We start from the raw sequence: 23,298 nt of genomic DNA on the forward strand, positions 1-23,298 counted from the left end.
TCATAAGGATTCACTGTCCACTTTTCTTACCGAAATAATTTTAGTTAGGTTACGAGTTACGCGAGCTATAATCACCTTAAAGTAAAGTGACCAGATATTTTCTGTTCCAATGCGGGACAAGCAAGCAAGCAAAAAAAGGGTTAACAGATCCATGAGGGGATCTCTTCCGTAGTTTATTAAAGCATTTACGATATATTTAAAAATACGTACTTGTGATTATAAAGTGATACATTGAAGCGAAATTAAAAATATTTATTTTATCACAACAAAAAAGTAGAGGAAACAGTAAGTTTATGCCACTGCGAAAATGTAAAGGGTTACATGTCCAATCCGGGACACTTTTCAATGCGGGACTGTCCCGCACAGTGCGGGATGTCTGGTCACTTTATCTTGAAGGAATGTAATTTATTGTCTTGTTCTTCGCGAGAGTTCTTTTCTACGTTCTAAGGGGTTATACCTAGTCAGGCGGCCGAAAAGAGGCGAATATTTGTGAATTTTTTTTGAAGAAGCGGAAGCGTATATTTTTACAAAGCTTTTTGCGCTTAAAAGAGCAACATTTAAAGAACATTTGGTAATTTTTTCGTAGAAAAATATTTACTCTCTCCGTCAACCTGAGGATACATTAATATACTAACGAAATCCTTTTTGTTTTTAGATTGTAGGCCGGTATTCATAGTCGCTACTTATTCTTAAGCAAATGCTTAAGCATTCGGCATCCTTTACTAGCTACTAGGTTAGTAGAGGGTGCCGCATGCTTAAGCATTTGCTTAAGAATAAGTAGCGATTATGAATACCGGCCTTATTTTGCTACGAAAAAATTAGCAAATGTTCCTTAAATGTTGCTCTTTTAAGCGCAAAAATTTCTGTACGAACACATGCTTCCCCTTTTCAAAAGAAATTCACAAACATCCGCCTCTTTTCGGCCGCCTGACTAAGTATAACCCCTTAAGTGGATATTTGCGAAATAGCACAATGAGCTTGAGTTTCTAATTAAGTCGGTACAACGTGTAGAGAAACACGATGTGTCGATATTTTCCCTAGTCAATTGATAGGTTTAACGATTGCAACGAGTAATAAACGAAAGCCACTACACTTTTTACTTTGTACGCGTTGAAATCTAACCGAACGTATACATTTAAGTCTAGTCATCATCGGGAGGTGAAACGAATTTATCGGTCATACGCATTAGACAACTTTGCTCAAATCTAGATTACGAATCATTGTACGTGTATGTTTTCCTAGCTACATTGCGTTGCAGGGATGTATGATGGATTCTATAAATTGTATTTATGAATTTATGAAATACATAATTATTCTATGTCATAATGCTTAAAGGATCAACATAAACGGTTTCTTTCCCTCCTCCGCGTTTTATTTCGCACGATGTGTGGTGCGCAGACGAGGGGCTGGAATTTATTCGATACATGTATATATACAATGACGGAAAAAATATTTCTCGGACAATAATTATTTCTTCATCTTTGTCGATTCACCAATTATATTCGCGAAAAGAGCCCTAGTCTTTTCGTCCTTCCCTAGTGCTTCTGCCCAGTCTTTCTTACTCCTTTGAAACAGGGCGACGTTTAGCTTGTTAGAAATAATTTGTCCAGATTTGGTGGAACGCAATGATTCCCCAACCGCTGCCAACTCTTCCATGATGAAATTCCTCTGATTTATATTCGCCCATTGCCACATTCTATCCAAACTTCTGGAACCGTGCGTGCTAGTCGCCAATTGCGCCCAGTACCCTTTTAATTTTCTCGCAAGTTTCTCTCTGCTCTTCTCGCCCACATACTTGCTATCCATGAAAGCATCCACGACGCGGCTGCCCTTTGGATCGCCGAACAAATGCAGCAGTTCCTCTCCCTTTGTTTCCAACAAGGAGTTTACAATTTTTATTGGCTTATTAAAATTAAGAATAGCTTGTACTATTAAACTTCCATGTAAGTTGATAACATAGTTCGAGCTGCTTTCTTTCCTCGCGCATTCCAACTCGCCCCATTTTTTCAGGGTGGTTATACATGCTACGATTTGAGGCTGTTTTTCGTTTGCTTCGCAATCAAGTACTTTCAGTAGTTCGGTCACGAATATCCCCTGCTTGGTTTGCAGCCTCAAACAAGCATTTCCCACGCTAGCAATTACCCCTGTGTAACCTTTGGCAAGAATTTCGGAAAAGCACGTAGATATTTCTTCAAATATTTTCTCAAAATCTTCTTTAGCGATACAGTGATCTAGCAACCTTTGCACACTGAAGTTTGTACTCTGCGTCAAGGACAATTCTTTTAAGTTACCCAAAAAAAATTGTTCATAAATTTTATGCAGACTTTTCGGCTCGGCTACTGCTAAACAAGCCTCCAATAATCTGGTAGAGCACTCTGCTCCAAAAATATTTGATAGCTGCTGATCTTTCCCAGGTTTAAAACATTCGTTTGTAATTTTTTTTATAAATATTTCCACCTCCTCTGGATAAATGTCTTTCAGAGAGTACAGAACGCTTTGCAACAATCCGGACGTAAGTTCTTCCTGACCGAACTCGAGAAACTGAGGCCACTTGTGTAGCCTCCTACAAGTTTGCAGCAATAAATCTTTGTATTCCTGTCTCACCGGTCGCCTAGCGTCGAATACCATTTTCTTCTTGCTGTTCCGATCGGACTTGCCGATCAGTCCACCGAGACATTCGATCACTGTCCTCAAGAGATGATTCGCGTACGTATCAAACACAAATTCTTCGATGTTGTTTGTGAAATACCGGCCGAGCTTTAGTACAATGTCGTTGTAAGATGTGACTTCGGATTCCTTCGCTTCTACAGCATCCAGATTTTCACCGGAGGATGGTTTCACTGCAGTTTTATTTCCCCTGTCAGCGCAAACCATCACAATCTTCTCGAGGACATGGCTAGCGAATCTATCGTTACTGAGCGAACGCAACGAGGATCCGAAAACATCGACTAACCTCTGAATCGTTTCTAAATTCGCGTATTGCAAAAGCGAATCTAATATCCTGGATCCGATCTGATTTTGAGCATACTCGATTTCGTGGCCGACGCTTTGCTCGTACACGTTATTCACGAATATTAATTTCTCCTCGAAAGTAGGAAAATCCGTTTTCATCAATTCTAAAATACGCACCATGTACTGGTACGTATCAGAATCGACTTCGGACCCGTGATTCCTTTGCCTTGCGAATTTCTTCGCTATCTGGACGTTAGATCGCCTTTTCTTTCTCTTCTTACCCCTTTCACCTTTCGCGTGTTCGTTATCCATCGTTCGAAATGATGCTTCGATTGCTAACCGACCGCTACCACTCAGTTGACAATGAACATAACCTCCTTCGCGTGCATTCACGCGGTGCACGTGACAATTGGAGACGGTGGCGTCACCTAGGCGGCAAAAATTATCCGTCCGCCGCGTATTTGCAATGTAAAAGAAGCCGAGATCTTGCAAATGCGCGTCTGAATGATTAGCTCATGATCGAGAATATAAACGAGCACGTTGAAAGCGAAATAAGACTCTGAATCACGTTCGCTGCGAAATAAAAGCGGAACAGTTGAGTACAGCGCGCCCGATGCAAGCATTACTAGCTGAATACTTCACGTTTAAATTAGTCCGTTTATTTGCATCTTACGTTCCTTCTTTTATTTTACACACTCGAATTAATCTACATAAATCTTCGCACGTCTTACGGTAATTCGACGATTGTTATCGGCTCGTATCGGTGCGTTTAGTCGTATTTCAACAAGAAAGAAAACTCTGTAATGGACGTAATAATAGCGGGAAAACGTGTGGAAGAGAAAAGGACTTCCGAACGCGGTTCTTTGGAACTCACTAGCCGTTTGTCGTGTCGCAGGCTTGGATCTTTTGCAATCGTCTTTCAACAAATAATCGCGGATGAATCTTAATTCAGTTTCGCACAAACGGATATCTATTATAGTTACTTAAAGGCCCCATCGACTGCTATCACAAATAGAGAAAAGAGCAACGTTCAACTAAAGTAGCTCTCATCGAGGATAATAAACTTCTTCCTTACCTAGTTCAAGATATATATATATATATATATATATATCTATAAATGTATAGAGAGAGAGGAGAGAGAGAGAGAGAGAGAGAGAGAGGATCGTTGTTTTCTTTTGGATTGACATTGATAGTTTTCTTGGATCAACGAGTGGAGTGATGGTACGTCTAGTAAATGGCCGATATTGTTCCGTTTCACATGAATCTGCGACGACTCGTTGGTTGATCGGTTGGCGACTCGAAACGCGCTCCCGAACGGATAGGATCTGCGATGTCTCTCTGTAAAGAAATGTTACAGGTACGTTGGAACTCTGAATGAGTTGTTTTGTAACGATGCGGTCGCATCGCATCCCAAAAGTTCTACTCGGGCTTCTTCATAGAAGCAATATCGATCTGGTCGTTGCCGGACCATAGATTCAATTTATCCTACGCATGTTATTTCACCTAAATTTTCGTAAAGTTCTTTTAGCTACTACAACGCGCAAGGGTGTACGATGGATAGAGTTTCCGGATCGATGGAATGGAGTGTTGATTCTAGAAGAGGAATATTCTTTTGTTCGACAAGGGGCGGCGACGCGTCAAACGGCTCCGTACTCCTCGCTGGAGGGTGACTCGTCACTAGGGGGCGGCCTAGACGGTCTCGGTGGTCTGGGTGGTCTGTGATGGTGTATGACAGGAGCCGGCCTCCTCGGAGGTGGCGGAGGATGAGTCCCGTACGAGGTGTCGTCCCCTTCCTCGCTACTGGGCGAAGGCGACGGCGCTCTATCCTCTTGTTCTTGCAACAGTTGCCGAAACTCCTGAATGGACTCGTTCAGGGACCAAAGTTGAGAGAGCAAAGAGAGGTCCAATTGTCGAAGACCAAACTGCAAAACAACATGCGTCGGGTTACAACTACCGATTACGCTGACTTCTCTCCTCTAATCGTAGGGAAACCAAAAAGTTAAAAGTAGTTGGTGCGAACGAGACGAGTAGGAAAAGACGCTCCACGAAGAAGCACGAGGGAAATTCTTTAGTGGGCACCACACGCTAGACCGTCACAATACTCGATCCAACGAAACACGTTCACTTTTACCAATACAAGTAGTTGCCAAGGTAAGTGCCGGTTTCGTGATTTACGAACTGAAACGGCGGATTTCCAAGCAACTAGCGACTCGGTGGCCGTGGGAACGAAGGAAGAGGGAGTTATATAGGAGGCGCAAAATGAGAATGGAAATGAGAGGTGTCGGCGCGCCGAGAAAGGCGAAGAAGAGAAGGAGGAGAGAAGGACGGGTAGAAGTTAGGTAGAAGAAGAAGGTGGAAGGAACGAAGGTGAAAGAGAGCGGCCAGAAAAACCAGGCAAAGAGGGGGAGTCACGCCTGAGGGAATGCAGCGTGGGAGCGGCTGTGCCAGTTCGCGTCGTGTCTGGATTGACTATTAAACTATTAGCCTAACTTCCAAGCGAACTCTGTATGCTTCGGACGCCGATCAATATTCCAACCCATATGTGCCAAATATTCCCTAAACGTACACCCTTCTGGTAGGTTAAACTCCCTGAAATGTTTCCCCGAGCCGAATGAAAGAAAACCAAGGGTTAGTCATAACGAATGATGTACCTATTATACGCACTCATTTAGCAGTCGTAGAATGTCTCCTCGGTCGTTTCTTCCGCCTGTTATCCCACGCTTCGGATACATATTCATCGTACTCCGCAGTTTACCCGTACCCACGCACCAGCGTGGCCCCAAAGTAACGGATCGCATTGACGGGACCAAGGCGAGAAAATCGAGGATAAGGAAGGATGAAAGATGAAGCGACGATGGTGACCGTGAGGAGTGACCGTAGTGTACACTGTACAGCGTATGCACTAGGGTGGCTCTTATTTACTGTCGGTGAAATTTTTTTTCAAGATTTACTTCCGCGCACCCTCCAGAATAGTTTCAAATAATTAAAAAAAACATCCGTGTACAGTTTGACCTCGATCGGATAACGGGAAAGGGTGCCCCTGGGCCCTTGAACATTTAAATCATTATTTAACAGCTCGCGAAGTCGAATTTATATAATATCCTCCAAGGTATTGATTAAATAAAAAGTATGCCAAACAAAAGTTGTAGATCCGTACAAGGAGCATCTTTTATGATCTATTACTTTTTCTCGTGCGACAAACGGTTTTCAAAAGAAGTTCGAAGAACTGTGAAAAAAAATCTTTTTTTCCCTCAAATTTTGAAAGTTTAAATGCTTCTAGACCACTTTTTATTTATGAAGGCGAACAAAAAAAATGGATTTTTTATTGTCGAGGACTGTTAAACATTTACACGGATTTTTTTTTTTAATTATTTGGAACTATTCTGGAGGGTGGCCCGAAGCAAATTCAAAAGTCGAAAATAAGAGCCACCCTAGTATACACCAAGGTTTTCGATGTTTCAAAACACGGTGCAACCGTCAACAGGCTATTACGAGAAACGCGTGGATTCTGCTGTTAAAACCAACTGGATTCTTGTCGAGATACGATCGACGACGCTTTCATTATCTCGCTCCTCCCATTTATAGAAGACTTGTAAATCCGTGGAATTTTCCTGTCAAGTGGGTAAACACAGTTTCTGCGGCAACAGGATGACTAACGGTGTCTATTAAAGCTAACACTAACCGCCGAAGAATATTAATACGCCTCACGGGTATATCGAATTTGGAATTCCCTGAGCGGTTTGCATACTTGTTTTTAGCGTTGGGTAGAGCGCCCGGACGATCGAAAGCGTTTTACGTAACGCGGGGAGAAAATTGTTTACACCGCGCGCTGCTGTGTCGCAATGCGCTACTAGATTCCAAGGGAAATGTAATCGTTTCCTAATATCAACGCAAGACGTTTCTTGCGATCCGGCAACAAGAACCGAGGAGTCGCGTCTATCCCATGGAAAGGTACAGGCGGCATCATGCTAGGAAAGTTTCAGCAATCACCATTTCTCTCCGCAATATAGCCAGCTGAGTATCCAGAGTAGTGAGCTGTCTGGCAGGTGGCGATGGCCTGGACGACGATTGGATCGAACTTTTACCGCCTCTTTGACTTTTGCTGGATGATCTAGTGGGCGGCGGTGGTGGTTCGCAACCCTCGCTTCGTCCGCCGCTCAAATTGAATCCACTGAGGCTCCTCGGTAACGGTGGTAGACCTTGTAGGGAAGACATCGCGATCCTCTCTTGCAGACTGCAAAAGCCCAAAGTTTCATTCAACCTACAATCACGGAAACCTCTACCATCTCCGTTTCAGCTGTACCCGGTCTATCGGCAAAGCAAGCACAAATCGATAACCTATCCGACGCTTCTCGGGGTTTCGAATCACTCTCCGAACCCGATCGACGACCTATCGAGTCAATGGGAAAGATATTTACACCGGTACCGATAGCAGCGGGAGAAGAAAATGCCTTTACACGTAATCACATCGTTACGGCAGAACTCCTACGGTACATTGAACGCATCGTGTAACTTGAGAAAGTCGTATGTACATCGAGTCACTGGATCGTTACATTCAGACATCAGTCTCGTAATATGTTTACAACCAACCGCGAAGTTTGCCTGCAGCGATATCACAGCTCCCCGATAATTAATGCATTAGCACCGCCACGCATTGCTGACCTACGAAACGTTATATCGGAGACGAGGCTAGGGCCAGCGCGCAACGTAGCTAGCGAACAACTATGCACCACTGGAGAAGCCAATTTAACGAAAACACGTTATTCGACCGAACAGCGGGCGCCGCGCGCTCGTAAAAACAAACTCAGCGGCGTAAAAAAAAACCTGTGCACGAACGAGCTTGCATATCGCTATGACGTGTTTCTCATCCCGGCGGGGCGCGCGGCCGGCAAGTAGAGCGGATCAATTTATAACACGGTGTTTTCCACTTTCTGATCGGTGTGTTACCTCAGGAAATTAAGATCACCGACTTTCTCGTTCTCGCAGCGATCCAGCCCGTTCGCTGGATCACCGTCCACGGCGTCACCGTCGTCGCCGGACAGCGTGATCTGAGTGGACGAGTAGTGGACACCGGCCTCCAGCCAATCTTGCCGATGAATGTTATCGTTCTCGTCGTTGTTGTCATCGTCGTCGTTCGACGTGGCTTTACGCTCTGGTTCGTCGATAACGACTGCCGCGGGACGGTCAACGATCGAGCCGGGCTTCGCGTTTTCATTCAAGCTCGATCCCTCCGCTGGCGGACTACACGTCCCCGTTGCAGATTTCTTCGCCGCGTCCCGTCCCGATCTAGCGAGAGCCAGTCTCTGAGTGGGCGTCGGTCGAGCGTCTGTTTTAGTCGCAGCTTTGCTGCCGGCACCGTGCTCCGGCTGCGATCTCGATCTGTCGATCTTGGGGGCCAAAGCGACGGACCTCGCTACCGCGTTCACGCGTGCCTTCGCGCAGGGAATCGGCATCTCGTTTCTCGTCTCCGTGCTCGCCTCGTTGGCGATCTCTTTCGGGCCCCTCGCGTGATCCTCGTCCCTCGGATCGTCGCAAGACCGACGCCGCCCCGAATCGTTATTCTGTACGTTAGACTCCGACGAGTTTGCCGAAGCCTCGGTCTTGCCGGACTCCCTGCTCTCCGCGGGATTCTCGCGAGCCTGCGGCATCGAGCAACGCCTTTCGAGGATACCGGTCGGTTCGATGGAATTCTCCCGCTGTTCCTGGTTGGCGGCGCGGTGCCGCCTTTCCCGCGGATTTCCACGGCGATCGTCCTCGTCGTCGTTCCTTTCACTGCCGTTTCGAGCCGCTCTGCGATCCTTCTCGACCAGCCGAGCCGCATGATCGACGGCGCCGGTGGTGTTTTCGTTGGCGGTCTCCTTGGAAAGCGGCTCCTTGATCGACTCGTAAACGACCGTTCGACCAGCGACGGCGGGGCACACCTGTTGCTGACTGGATTGCTCCTGATCGGATCTCCAGGGTTTGGTATTGGGCGGCGGAGGGGCCTGCCTGGTCGGACAGGGCGGCCTTGGGGATCTTTTAAGGGCCTCTGCGACCACCTGCCTGCTCGGTCGCGGCGGCACCGGCGGCGGGTGAGGTCTCTGCGTCGCTGCCAGCTGCATTCTTTCTCGATCTCTCACTAACACCTCTGCGCGAACAAGCCTCGCGGCACCTACATCGTTCTCAGTTTTATCTAAACGCGACGCGTCCAATCAACGCCACTCGGTGATAAGACGAACAGATTAGGCTCTTCGTTTTCCCTCTTGTTCTGCTCGAACCGAACATTTCGCCGCGATTCGGGCTCCGCCAGGCTATTTCGACGAGCGACGATTCATCGTTGAGTCACAACTGGAAACGGGCCGTTTTTACGCAACTGCAACGGGGCGACGGTTACCGTCGTGCGATCGGCTTCAGCCGCGACCGCGGAGCCGTTACGTTCCTAGCATCACTTCCGCAAAACCGTTCTCACTCGGCTTTACGTTTATTCGGAGAATAAAGGGCAAGGGAAGCCTCGCGCATTCGGTACGAAGGCAGGTGCGCTCTCTGAACGAGCGCGATACGCTCCCGCGTTCCTTTCTCTCCGTCTTTGCTTTTCACGCGAACTTGCCGCTCGCTAGGGTAGGATCCGAGGTAACTAAGTAGCTCATGGGTATGTCTGCTGGTTGATTCTTCTGCGACGGAAGCCGCGTTATGCGCTCGCGAAGGACAGCACCACCGGAGCGATAAGATTACACTGTAGATCGACTGGGCGCGAGTCGGTGAGACGCAACGGGTTCTGGAAAGCGCACCAGAGTCGGAAATAACGCGCACGATACGTCGCCATCTCTGCGCGAGCACGCTAGATCGCCGAGGACCTTGTTGGAATTTGTAGCACGATATCCTCGATCCACTGCCACCTCTATCGCCTTCCCCTCCCCTCCTCTCGCCCCTTCCACGCTCCAGCACACCGACCCGAACTGTTCCCCTCTTTATTTCTCTGCCTTGCCCGTCGAACGGACCGCCGCGAACTGACTTCGCGCGATCCCACAAACATCCTTCGCGTTCGAGAGACCACGTGATTGGCTCGAGCTCGAGTTCTCGGGGCATCAGGTAGGCAGCAGACGTGGTACGTCGGCCGAGCCTTTGTGCCCACCTCTGCGGCCTGTGCGCGGCGTACGTGTGCACGGCTGTGTGCGGCGGGAGCACGAGGGACGCGCAGAGGAGACAGAAAGAGACTGGGAACAGAGTGGAATGGATAGCGAGAGGACGAAGCGACACGAGCGAGACGGGCGAACAAGAGAGCGACCGACCGTAGGTTGCATCCAGTGTAAAGATGGGCGCGCTCGAGCCTCGAATTTTTCGCCAACTTCCTCCTGCAAACTATACGTATTCGAATGGCGTTCAATTCCTCTTAGGTGTACCCCCGAGTGATTCGAGTACACACCGCGAGCTATTGCGAGCGAGCCGAGGGACCAACGACCATACGCGAATGCACGCTGCGGCGAGGAGAATGTGGGGAGAGAAAAGAGTGTAAAAAGCAGGACAGGAATGATCGAATTGTTCCTGTGTGCGTGCGTGCACGCGAGCGCACGATTACGCGTACGCTGCGGGGCAGAGAGGGGAAGGAGGAGAGAGAAGGAGAGGGGGGCGTACTGCGAGCGAGTGGAAATAATGGTATAAGCGAGAGAGGATGAGTAAGCGCTGTGGCTGTAGAGAGTGGAACCGAGCAAAGAAAACGTTAATTCGCCAGGAAAGAGTAGGAAAAACTTATTGCGTGAACCGGGGGGGGGGCATGAAGAATGCAACGCGGAGAGTCGGTGAACGGTGCGACGAGAGTGCGGCCTGACGGCGCGTAGAGAGCCATGAGTTTCTCATTTGACGGAAGGTGTAATAGGTTTGCGGGAATGCGAGGGGTACGGGAGCTCTTCCATAGGGGTCTTTCCGCGGACATTGGAATTCTTTTCCACCACAAGGTTCAAACGGTTCTGTCCGCTTCGCTCGATAGCGTCGCGGTATGTATCGCGTGAAACAGTAACCCAGGGAGAGATCAACACGCGAAAGAAAGGGGAAAAGGAAGTTGCTGGCAGAGCCGAGAAAGACGAGGGGAAGGGGTCCATTAGGTCTTCTGCATCGTTCACCGCGAACTGCCTCGCGAAGGTTCGCTCTCCGTTCAAACACGCCACGTACAACCCAGATCCCTTCTTGACCCGCATTATTTCCTTCGATAGAATCGAATTGGGTCCGCGGATTTCACTGCACCTTTCCATCAAAAATTCTTCTATTCTGCTCGCTTGTTCACGCAAGAATAACGTATTCGTAGTGTTTAAACATTTAAACGAGAGCGTTACTTGTTGAGGAGTTATACCTAGTCGGGCGGCCGAAAAGAGGCGAATATTTGTGATTTTTTTTTGAAGAAGCGGAAGCGTGTATTTTTACAAAACTTTTTACCACTAAAAGAGCAACATTTAGAAAACATTTGGTAATTTTTTCGTGGAGAAATATTCACGTTTATAATAAAGTAACAACCGACATCCAGGAAGCACGAAAAAATCAGGATTTCGACTTTAAATAGCCGCCATTTTGTTTTAAATTAATATTTCGGAAAATTCTCTCCGTCAACCCGAGGATACATTAATATACTAACGAAATCCTTTTTGTTTTTAGAATTTAGACAATCTGGATGTCGGTTGTTATATTATTATAAACGTAAATATTTTTCTACGAAAAAATTAGCAAATGTTTTTTTAAAAATATACGCTTCCGCTTCTTCAAAAAAAATTCACAAATATTCGCCTCTATTCGGCCGCCTGACTAGGTATAACCCCTTAAACCTTAGGAGGGGTAGGTATCCTTAAATTATCACGGTTCAATGATGTTACACGAATATTCGCGTACGTATATTTAAATTAGATTCACACTCTACTTCCCGACGTAGACGAGATCTCCTCGTTCTACTTTCACCCTGATTCCTGATTCTTCCGTACCGAAGCACGGATTAACATGTTTGCATTGTGATACGTCGAGGGGAACGGATTCCCAATTTCCTCATGTAGGGTAGGTGTACCGTTTGTGGCCATCGCCACTGTTTTTGGTTATGTGCATAATTATCTTATTTCTAAACTGCTTGCAGATCATTATTATGTGGAGAATAAATTTAACATCATAAATATTTTGTTTAGTATACCCCGCCAGAAATATAAGGTTATATTTATTGCTTACGCGAAAAAAAAAAATTTTTAAGAAGTGGCCAAAACCGGTACAACACCTTAAAGTGGCCACAAATGGTGCATCTACCCTACCTACGCTCCGCAGTGGACTCTGCAATGGCTCGTCGATGTCTACGCGTCACAAACAACTTCTTCCCCTTTGATATGGCGTATGACAATTGACGATTAAATATCATTTAGACGATATCATCGCCCACGCAGGGACAGACAGAAGCGGAGCCGTTCCGTTGCGCCAGATAAGCGTGGTAGCGTTAAGTAACGCGTTTCGCACAGCGTGAAGTAGACACGCTAAAAATCGCGGCAAATCGTCAGGCATGAATCTGTACGGCCGCGACGCGGCGCGACGTCGCGCCGGACAGCGCATAGGTGCTCGACGAGTTTCGTTCACGGTGCCGGACTCGCGCGATGAGCAAAACGGTGTGGAAAACTGTTACGTAAGCGCGCGATGCGAGAATCACGTTGCCGCGTCGCGCCAAAGTCGCACCTCTCTGCTTCCGATCCCCCACAAACTGGCTATTCGTCGTACATTTCGTTACAGCTTCGCGGAGACTTGCAATGTCTTTGAATCTCCAGCGCGAGCCCGTATCCACACGGTCGCTCTGTGTGGGATCCTATTAAATGTCCCTAATTTGTTTCTATCGCCAAGCTTAGGTGGCTCGCGTGGTGAGCTTTCCTTTCTGGTTCCAAACGAGTTTCGCGGACTGTTACAACGCCAAAGTCGCGGAAATTAACGAGGGTCAGCCGGTAAACAGTAAGGGAGTTACGTACTACTGCTGTTTATTAACCTTTTCATTGTTTCATCACTCAGCGAAGCTAACAGAGCTTAACTCGAACGCAACCGGGAGTGGAAAAAGCGCGGGGGATAAGGCGAGAACGTGCGTAGCCAGTAAGAATAATGCGAACGGGGAGCTCGATTGAAATTTCTCGGTGTACGTAGCACAGAACGCAAGCATTACCTGATTATTCGTTGCGTGCTGACACCTGCGGGCCCATCGAGAAACCAGCTACTCCTTGAACTTCCATTCCTGACGACACATCGGGCAGAGATGACTGGTTTGCTGGGAATGCAGCCACTTCATGATGCAGTGAATGTGGAAGCAGTGCGAGCATTGGCCCCAGACTGGAACAGCATCGAATCGTGGTTTATGTTTCGTTCGATCCTCGGTTCGACTAGCTGACTGAGCACACGCGCACCTTGCGCTTTGGCTAACGCGACTGACAACCGGTGTTTGTTGCGTTTACGTCGACACGCGTGGGCACGCGCGCGTCAGGGCACAATGCTGTGGCATCGTGCCGTGCGTGTACGAGGGATACGTTTCGCTCGGCACACCGATCGATATTTAAGCCCGCAACTGCGCAGGCATCGCGGCGGCATTTTACGAATTCTTCCGCCTCCGTCACTCGCTTACAGTTTGCACGGTCTAGCTATCTCGAAACTCGTCGCACAACCGAGATAGAGATGATTGCTCTCGGAATAATAAAGCAGGAAAGCAGTAAAACGCAATAAAGCGAAGCTTTTCGTGCTAGCCACCGTTTGCGAAATAAATGTAGACGCGTGGAGCGCGCGCCTCCGACCATCGAGCTTGTACATCTCGATTCCGCGAGTCTCTTTATCCCGGCAAGTCGCGTCAAATCGTACCGATTACCAATTAACTCCTAACCTCGATATAATAAGATGTTTCACGTACCCAATGGACAGTCGTCTCCGGGAATTTTGCAGTCTGGGCAGCTGGCATCAAACGGCATTCTGCATATACCGCAGTTGTCGTCGTTCGCTATCCACCGCCAGGTGGCGACACCTGTCCAACCTATAAAAAATGTTTACGTTAATTGTTTGACCATAACCGCGAATCGTGGGCTTAACGTACGCGATTATTATGCGAACGAATAATGTGAACATAGCTGTAAACGTAACGATATCAAATCCCCTTACGCTAGCCAGTTATCGCGCACAACTACGCGCGAAAAGATGTGGACTAAACGAATTTCATAATTCCGGTATCCGTACTCACTTTTTATCGTAACTTTCATTGCAAGTCCGTGGCAGCAAAATAGAGTGTCACGTATGGTGTCGAGCACGAGCACGTTTTCCCACGGTTATTCTAATCGTTTGCAACTTGTTACGAACGAAATGTTTTCGAGTAGTAAAAAAGACAACGCGAGACCGAAACCGTCCTACCGAGTGTGATTCGCAACTGCGCAAGATGCGCCATCTTGCGACCTTGGAATAAATCTTACGTTGATTTATGTCGCTGTCCATAGAATTTGCATTGTAAATTAATATTCTTTTCGCGTATAGATCTTGCGTGCCTCTCTCCCCTGATCGAAACAGTGTATCGTAAAACACATGGTTTGTCGTTATTCAGGAATTTGAAAAAGTGGACGCCGCGGATTTTTCAAGTTCACCCGTAAAGAAATGGGGAAACGAAACGATTGTGGAATCGAATGGTTATAGGAAACGTGTCTGCTTGTCGTTCACTTTAACGGGGGGAGAGTACCTAATTATATGGATGTTCTGGAAGATTCTAGAATTATTCTCGGTTATTCTGTGGAACCGAAAAGGCGCGTTTGCTGCGTGACAGAACTGTCGCTCGCAGGGAAACTCGCCTTCTCGCATTGTCGGAGGGTAGGAGAAGTCGGAAGGAGTCTATAGAAACGGTGTCCTAGTGGCGGTGAGTGGCGGCGCGCCGCTGACTGTTCATGACTGTTATACGCGGTTTTGGTGCGTGGTGCGTCTTGTGCTGCGGAAATGTAAGAGTTTCGCGTCGAAAAGGAAGAATTGGACATTGACTAGCGTGCGTCGTTAGTCAAGGAGGAGGGAACCGAACGGATCGCGGCAATTCGCCGAGGGTTTCTGTCAAGATAAACGCGGAAACAGAATGACACTCGTGGCTTGAGCGAAGATCTGGATCTCGATCTCGTGCGTGCAGCCTGCCAGTCGCGACATGGCGGGTTTTCGAGACGAGGATAAGGCTCTATTCCCTATCCAGAGCATTTCCTCGATCGTGCAGATATTCCAGAACCAGCTGGAGAACAGCTCGGAGCCGGACCTGGCGTTGCTCTCGATCCTGGTCGGCGCTGTTGAGAATTCCCTAACCTGCAACCGGACATTTGCGTCGCAGGAGGCCACTGTTTACGACGAACCGAAATTACCGGCCGTCGAGTTCCACATCGCCGAGGCCCTTTACACCAAGTTCCACGCCGTGATCAAGGGAGCGGTCGATCTGACCGTCTACGACACCAAATACGCCACCAGAGAGCTCGTCAAGAAGGTATCCGACGTGATATGGAATTCCCTTACTAGAAGCTACTACAAGGATCGCGCGCACTTGCAAAGTCTCTATAGCTACCTCACGGCGAATAAGCTGGATTGTTTCGGGGTGGCCTTCGCGGTGGTTGCTGGCTGTCAGGTGTTAGGATTTAAAGATGTACATCTCGCTATGTCCGAGGATCATGCCTGGGTGGTTTACGGAGAGGACGGTACTGAAACTGCCGAGGTCACATGGCACGGTAGGTGTTTCTTGTGAAATTGCATTTAAAAGGATCGAATTGGACAGAAAAGCAGAGGGATGTGTTGCTAGGAAAGGGAAACGAGGATAAGCGTGGACAACCCGTCGAGCCTGGAGTGGCTTCACGGTCGTGGTTGTACGTCAATGGCCAGGCAGTGGTATGCTCTAGGGCAATGGAGGTTGCCACTATAGTGTCCGCTATAAATCCTAGCTTAAGCGCGACGGCGGACGCAGCTGAAGTGGCGCTGCTTCAGCAGGAGCTGTTGTGGTTGTTATACGATTTGGGTCACCTGGCAAAATATCCTATGGCTCTGGGTAACTTGGGAGACCTGGAGGAAGCGGCACCTACACCAGGTCGACCTCCTGCCATAGACCTGTTTCAGGTACGTCGACGCCTACTCTAATAGCATCCTACTCCTTTGTTTGGTGTTGCGCCATATTCTGTTGTTTCCAGGAAGCCATACGATCTGCAAGAAAGTATTATGGAAACGCTCACGTATATCCTTATACTTATCAGGGCGGGTATTTGTACAGACACGGATTGCACGCGAACGCGTTAGCCTCGTGGGCCGATGCGGCCGACGTTTTACGGAAGTAAGTACGCCGACGGAGCAGCGGAAACTCGCGTCCGTGAAAACCGATTTCCCCCTTATTTATCGATGCTTTCCCGTTGCTCGTGCATTACAGATACGACTACTCGAGGGACGACGGAGAGATATACAAGGAATTGTTGGAAATAGCCAACGAGCTGATACCGCATACGGTGCGAGCGGACGAACGTCTGCTGCAGCAGCCACGTTGTTTCGCGTATTTGTTGAGGTTTTACGACGGTATCTGTCAGTGGGAAGAAGGCGCCAACACGCCGGTCCTGCACATAGGATGGGCTCGGCCCTTGGTCAACACCATCTCTAAGTTCGATGCCAGTATTCGTGCTCAGGTCATTATAGAATGTTACGAGGCGGAGACGAAACAGGAGGAAGAGAGGGCGCAGAAAAGAGAGACGAGTCCGGAAGAGACGTTGAATAACAACAACAATAATTATTGCAAAACAAAGGAGAGGGGCAACGCGGCGCGTGATCTGATCAAAAGCTTAGAATCTAAAGTACCTTCTAATCCGGCGCCGATGCATCCCAGCATCCAAGCCTTGACGGCGGCGTGCAGCGAGAAAATACTTAACAGGGATTACCTCCTGCAAGGTGGCGGGGAACCGTTTGTCGCTCCGCCGGACGGCGCTTTACCGCCAGCACCTTCCACTTCTCAGGAGAACCTTGACCCCGAAGTAGAGACTGATTCCGAGAACGAGAGACCGAGGATAACGTTGTACAGCCAGAAGATGAAGGGTCTGAAGGACTTGCTGCTGGCGGAGAAATTAAACACGCACGCGATTTCGTTGCAGTTAACCGCACAGAGTCAGGTACAAATCGGTAAAAAGTCGCGCGGCACCGACGAGGTCGGAGTGAATCAGCGTCCTAAGAGGACGCGTCGGGAATAGTATAAGATCTTTGACCGCCGTTTCGGTATCGTAAAGTATTGAAATTGTGTGCCACGGAGATTTATTTCTGGCGGAGGAGGTGGCTGGCGCGAACGCAGGCGTATGGAAGTATTTTCCGTACATCGTTAGAATCTCAGTCTTCGCTCACGGTTTCTTTCTGTTCTTCAGTGAACTTCCGATCCAAGCTTCGAGCGCGGGGAGCGGCTGATGGTGATGAATTTTGTGCCGTTTTCGTTTGAACCGCACGTGCCGCGCGCACCGTCCTTTGCAACGACTCGACCGCGACCACTCGCTGGAATCGTTGCGAAATACGCTCGCGCGGGCCGTCCGGACGCATCGTCGTTTAGGTATAGGTAAATAAACTAGATACGAACAAGTTTGTAGAAGAGTACAAAAATGTTTTCTCGGTTTTAAGTTAAATATCGAAATCCTGAGTGCTTGTGTTTCGTATTTTCGCGACGAAAATATATTTGCGGGCGAATGTCTTCTTTCTTCCACGGTGCATAAGAGCTACGAATTATGGGGGTGAGAAAGAAGGAAAGAGAGCGAGTGAGTGAGTGAGCGAGCGAGTGTGAAATGATAAATCGAACAATGTACCTAATCTGTATGTCCGCGGGAAGTCCAAGGTTTTCAGCACAGTTATTTATTCTACGAGTGATGACGATCGTCGACGAATCGATCGGTATCGATCGCATCTTTTATCCTATTTCTAATCTATCTCTTGTTGCACTCTTATTTATTGACTCACGTGTTTTTTATTGAGCTGTCGCACTACGAATAATTACGATTGACAAGTTGTCGTTAACGTTTTTTACACGGTAGTTGAACCTTTCGTTAGATTTACGCTTTTATCATCTAGTATGAAAGAGCGAGTGAGAGAGAGAGAGAGAGAGTGAGAGCGCGAGGCAGACGAGGAGAGAGAGAGAGAGAGAGAGCGAGAGAGAGAGAGAGACCACACATTCCACTCCGCATGTGGTGCAAACTAATTAAGTTTTTACCTAAGGTATTTTAAGCATAAAATGCTCGCTTATTTTTATAACTATTTATTTTCAGAGTAATTATAAGTGTCTATTTCTAGAACTTTTTCTTTCGCTACTTTATATATATATGTGTGTGTATAGAGAGAGAGGGGGGGGGGAGAGTGAGAGGAGAGAGAGTAAAATGAGCGTAGACAGTCCACCGAAAAAGAAAGAAAGAACAAAAAAATGGTAATGCACGTAGTCTTTGACATCTCTTCGTCTATCGCGTCACAGTATGGGACGGGGTATGACATGCAGTAGAGCACGTTAGATTCAGTGGCGAAACGGGAAATAAGAATTAGCGCTGCGTACGAAGTTCCTCGGTGTTTGGCGCGGGCGTCGTGTAACAGTACGCGTACAACAGTCTCTTTCTTCCGTGATCGGTGCAACCGCGTTACTCGATAAGATGCAAGCCAGAGGACTGTCGCTCACCCCTTTTTCTTTTTCCTTTAAGCAAGCTTTACGCGTTCGTTTTTCGATTGCCTTGGTTCGTCGGCGCCCGGCGACGGTGATTCGCGAAATTGTCGATACGCGCGAGTCGCTTCGCGGGCCCGCCACGGGGGTTATCCCCGATCGTTCACCGTAGTAATCGCTCCTACCGGGCACCCTCCCTATGGTCTTCTTTCACTTTTCCTTTTGCCTTGAGAGATGTCTGGCGTACTTGTCCACTCGGACGAGCACGATACCAATCAAGTACGTAATAACGGCATCGATATGTCGACGCCGAATGAAATTATTCGACAATGTTTAGGCGGATTGTTGTAGAGTATGTTGTTGACAGGAATGAAATATAAATGGTCCGAGCTGATCGACGATCACTTAATAATGAAGGGCGCTATCTTACTGTGATGCTGAATATATACTATATACAAATATATATAAATATATATATATATATATATATATAAAAATATATATATTAATTATACAGTTAATAATCGTAGGGAATAACGAGGGGCGCTCGGCCGTCGATCGGATTTCTTCTCCGTCCAGAGGCGAAATCCGTTGCGCGGCCGGCCCGAATTATAATTAATTAAACGATTGTAGTTATGTAAAGAAGAGAACAAGGGGTGTGGAAAATCAGGGGAGGGGAGAGAGAGAGAGAGAGAAAGAGAGATAATAGTCCGTCAGTCCGTGTCTTTCGCATATCACGACCGGCGATCTGTGACGTTCTTGTGAGAAGTATCGACGATCAGCGTTTACAGGCTTGTCGTAATTTTCATCGCGAGGATATGTAGCGCGTTGCGGTATCGCGTTGTATCGTTGCGTTTCTCCCCGCGTTTATCGAAATTCGAAAGTTACGAGGCGGAATGGTCGTGGAGGAGAGTTAACGCGCGCGTTGCTCGCACGCCCGTATAACGTACGAGGCTAACTTTTATCGTATCGAATATATATTTTCCAAACAGGAACGCACGCACTTTTGTACTAAACATTATTACGTTCCCGTGTGATGCTTCCCCGCGAGTCGGTCACACGGTTCTTTCCTGTACGTTCTCGCTAAGTTCGCGGAGTTGCCTTCGTTCGAAAGGGGGATTTAAAGAAAGAGGGAAGAACAGTTACTATTTGGAAAAGGGGACGAAATAATCTGTATCGTAACTTTTTACACGCCGTATTCAGTATTTTCTTTCCTTCTTTCCTCGACATCGATAAAGGAACGGTTTAAAGACTACAGGGATTATTATGCATAATAATAGAGATAGTAGGAAAAGAAATGGTGCAACAGAACAGTATTTTTGTATTAGCTACGGCCGCAGAGGTGTACTCTCTCCGACACTCTAATTATTATTATCCGTAATATTCGAGGCGTTTAGGGATCAAGCTTTGCGATATCCGTTTCGGCCCGACGAAGCTGGTCGTCGCGCGTGGGCTCGAGGGTGAATGAGCCGGCGGCCGAAACGCGAATATTGCGGATCCTTCGAAGCTCTCCCGACGCGATCCCTGTGCATTAACGGTGCGCGCGATTACGAGAGAATTCGGGAACGATTGTCCAAGCCGGCGCGAGGCGCACTGTTTCTCCTCGTTCGATATAGTTTCCGGTAACAGCGTTACTTTTCGATTCCCGTTTGGAGAAAGTAATCGAACGAAACCCTTGTACGTATCGCAGATAATGCAACGCATTAGCCGTCGCCTCTGTCCGTTTTCTCGCGCGTCGCAAACCTTCGGCGCTTCTCCGCTCCGCCAACAATCAATCTCGGGCGACGTCGCTTTTCATTCTCGTTTACCGCCCCCCGAATACTTGTTCCGCATACTTCTTCCCCGCACCTTACTTCTCCGTGCCATAACAGCGAGGTGATTACGCGCGACTCCATGCTATGTTCTCTGCGTTCTGCTGCTAATTTCCTTGCGACACGTGAGCCTCGCAACACCCTCCGCCCCGCAGGCGCGCTTTCCTTTACCCGCGGGCTTTGCTTCGTCCTCGGAATCGTTTGCAGTGTCGAAAACAAGGGACTACATTGTACAGACAAGCGTAGATGTTTAACTCTTTACAGTTTAACGTTGCTGCCTCACCGCGGTGACGTTGCCGGACTCGTAGTTAATTCCGACGAAAGGGTACGAATTCGCGGGAAGAAGGGACATCGCAGAGCAGCCAGCCATCGTAGGATGATCGTGCTCGTTGAAACGATATCGCGAACGCAACAATTCGCGAAGTCGTTTCCGGTGTTTTCTTTTCGCTGTCGCGGAAATTGGTAGAGTGATGGGGATGATTTCGTCGAAGCGTAATTGCCAACGTCTTGCACCGCGCTCGGTTTCTCGATAACAACGATAGATAGTTGGTCAACCGATGCTCACGGTTCTGCTTCGAGTATCCGAGAGTTACTCGCCTCGCCGGCGATAACTCGCGCGGAATCCTTTCGATCCAGATCTATCTGTTCCACAGGGCATACTTCATTAGACGCGTAACCAAGAGTGCGCTACGCGACTAGATTAAACTTAAGTCAAAGCATAGAAATGCGTCACGCTGTTACATTCGGTACGCGTACCTCTTCATGTACTTAAGGGGCGTTTTGGTGATAACGCGTGTCGCGCCTTGGACGGGGACGAGCGAAGTATCCCTTTCAGTTTGTCCGTCTGCTCGTTGGCTGTTCTTTTGAAATCTCGAAACTGTGCTGTGGCAGCGTCGCCGATACGCGAGACGCGTGCACGCCAACGAGATCTGACCAGCTAAGGGCTGCTCGATGATTAAATCAGTATTTACAGGGGAAGTTTTAGCGGGCGCAAACAGATGGTCGGGCGAAGTTTAAGCGTCCAAGCGATATTTCGTTCGTCCCCGATCATAGCGGCACGATGTACATAATATGATGTATGATGATGCATGCTCGATCGTACGAGCTTCGTAAACGGGGCGATGGATTCGCAGCACTGTTAATTGGCCACGGAACACCGAGGGGTACGATCGATCCTTTTGCAGTGCGAAGTCCTTGCACCTTTTCATGGTGTGTGCGAGTATGTGTGATTTGCGTGTCGAGAAAGAATAAAAGAATTGTGTGCGAGGGGTCCCCACCAACACATACACATAGATATATATAAAAAACAGAAGCTGTTACGCGCTATTTAAGAAGCGAGTTATCGTAAAAGAATTTCTCCGTAGTTTACATGGTCGAATACTCTGTATATTGCTCACCTCGACTTTCTGACATGATACACGAATGCGCGTTTTCGTTGGTCTCGAACAGGGAAGAGTGTAATCACAGCTATTGTTAACTGACAGATACTGGACAGCGAGTCTTCAGGCGTCATGGAAATGTCTTGTTTTTTTCTGTGGATTACAATAAACTATTTTATTCTATGCGCCGCAGTTGTCACTCGAATGTTTTCCTTCCCCTTTGCTTACGGAATCGCATAACTGTCCCTCAGTAGCTCGTCGGTGATGAAAATGAATGTTTCTTCGGAAGTAGGTACCTTTTCTTTTTTTATTCCTCGATTTACAGACTTTTTTTTCGACGGACGACGTCTTCGTACTTTATAAAGAGAACACTTATTGCGAAGGATAAACAGTTGCAGATGCCTCGTGGCGGTCGGTCCATCGAGGCAAACGATAACGACGCGTTTCGTGCGCGGCGGAATGTTTTTTTCTTCACTTTTCTTCGCTAACGCGTACGAATATTATCCGTTCTGGTTCGACCGAGAATACACTAAACGATTATACAAAACACGTAATAAATTACAGATGAATTGAAGTAACTCTTAGACAACTAGGTAATATTTGGTCATTTCGAAGTAAAGACGTTGCCGTATTTAACGTACATCCCGAACAGAAGAACGGCGGTTGTTGATCGACTCTACAGGCGATCCCCGTCAACCTGAAAGTGCTCGCCGGCATCTAAACCGAGCACGATGCGATGGTAACTTATACTGTACGATTACAACTACCTGCGGATCGAATCTATGATACAAAAACTCCTCTGGAGCGTGACTCCCTCGCGACACCGTTTGTAACTCTATTAAATTACCCGTGGCTCGTGTCTTAATCTCTATGTAGACGACGTTCGGGGGGGAAACGCGACACTAATACTGCTCTTACGAAGTGATCGTACTCTGGTACGAGCCGCAGATGAAATTACGAATTACCCGAGCGATCGGTGAACGTGGATTGATTACTTTTCGATACATGGTGCGGTCCAATCGGTTACCGCTACTATTGATGATCTATCGTTTGAAAGAACCACTCGGTGAAGCGGCGGAGTTGTTGCGCAGCCGCGTGACTCTCGTCCTGCAAACGACGATTTTCGTCTCGCAAGCGACGCACCTCATCTTCCAGGGAAAGTCTTCGCCGCGTCTCTCTGGCTACCCTCAGCTCGAGGGTAGACAGATGGGACTGCAGATCCGAGACGGAATTCCTGAAACGAGCAAACAGTTGGCCGCAATTACGATGATGCGCGAGGGAGGAGGTAGGTCGAACGATCGCCGATCCACGGGAACTTACGCGATAGGATTGCATCCATCGATGAGTCTGTCCTCGGGCCATTCCGGAGGATGTTGCTTCGATCTTGAATCTACATGGTGGTTCTGCCAGCAATCTACGTCGGTGTCGTTGTGGTTCTTCGCGTCTTTGATCGACGTCAGGTTGTTCGGTACTTTGGAAATCGAGTGGGCAGGTTTGGTAACGCGCGGCGACAATCTAAACATGCGAACGTATACGA

General features: G+C 47.9%; 4 protein-coding genes across 11 annotated transcripts in view; 1 reads left to right on the forward strand and 3 right to left on the reverse strand.

The window, feature by feature from the left end:
* Positions 1–14,413, reverse strand: part of LOC143371127 (anaphase-promoting complex subunit 11-like) — a 40,830-nt gene extending 26,417 nt beyond the window's left edge. Inside the window, exons 1-4 of one of the 6 annotated variants that reach the window (XM_076816022.1) lie at positions 13,332–13,450; positions 13,094–13,257; positions 6,943–7,186; positions 3,610–4,874 (exon numbers count right to left, since the gene is read on the reverse strand). In XM_076816022.1, coding sequence (XP_076672137.1) covers positions 4,590–4,874; positions 6,943–7,167 — 510 coding nt within the window. In that variant the 5' untranslated portion in view covers positions 7,168–7,186; positions 13,094–13,257; positions 13,332–13,450 and the 3' untranslated portion in view covers positions 3,610–4,589. Of the gene's footprint in view, positions 1–3,609; positions 4,875–6,942; positions 7,214–7,899; positions 10,044–13,093; positions 13,258–13,331; positions 13,451–13,825; positions 13,946–14,149 lie in introns of those variants that run through there. The other 5 variants (XM_076816024.1, XM_076816023.1, XM_076816025.1 and 2 more) reach the window with 5 other exon arrangements.
* LOC143371126 (nucleolar protein 9) lies at positions 1,295–3,458 on the reverse strand. The gene has a single exon (XM_076816018.1). The coding sequence runs from the start codon at positions 3,262–3,264 to the stop codon at positions 1,468–1,470; it is 1,797 nt and encodes a 598-aa protein (XP_076672133.1). The 5' UTR covers positions 3,265–3,458; the 3' UTR covers positions 1,295–1,467.
* Positions 14,414–14,744: 331 nt separating the features above from the next.
* On the forward strand, positions 14,745–21,944 carry Mnn1 (menin 1). 2 transcript variants are annotated; one of them, XR_013085977.1, is made up of 5 exons: positions 14,745–15,647; positions 15,719–16,029; positions 16,101–16,240; positions 16,334–19,454; positions 19,485–21,944. XR_013085977.1 is itself a non-coding variant. In XM_076816017.1 (4 exons), exons 1-4 carry the CDS (start codon positions 15,083–15,085, stop codon positions 17,136–17,138), a joined length of 1,821 nt encoding a protein of 606 aa, XP_076672132.1. In that variant the 5' UTR covers positions 14,745–15,082; the 3' UTR covers positions 17,139–21,944. The 2 variants fall into 2 exon arrangements, 1 of the variants encoding a protein (XP_076672132.1); XM_076816017.1 differs by having other exon boundaries at positions 16,334–21,944.
* Positions 21,945–22,050: 106 nt separating this feature from the next.
* The window catches only part of LOC143371122 (signal-induced proliferation-associated 1-like protein 2), a 43,939-nt gene continuing 42,691 nt past the window's right edge, over positions 22,051–23,298 (reverse strand). For both annotated transcript variants that reach the window (XM_076816012.1, XM_076816013.1), the window contains exons 13-14: positions 23,082–23,276; positions 22,051–22,995 (exon numbers count right to left, since the gene is read on the reverse strand). In XM_076816012.1, coding sequence (XP_076672127.1) covers positions 22,794–22,995; positions 23,082–23,276 — 397 coding nt within the window. In that variant the 3' untranslated portion in view covers positions 22,051–22,793. The remainder of the gene's footprint in view (positions 22,996–23,081; positions 23,277–23,298) is intronic.

This window comes from Andrena cerasifolii, chromosome 7, assembly GCF_050908995.1.
Source record: "Andrena cerasifolii isolate SP2316 chromosome 7, iyAndCera1_principal, whole genome shotgun sequence".
Taxonomy (NCBI): Eukaryota; Metazoa; Arthropoda; class Insecta; order Hymenoptera; family Andrenidae; genus Andrena; species Andrena cerasifolii.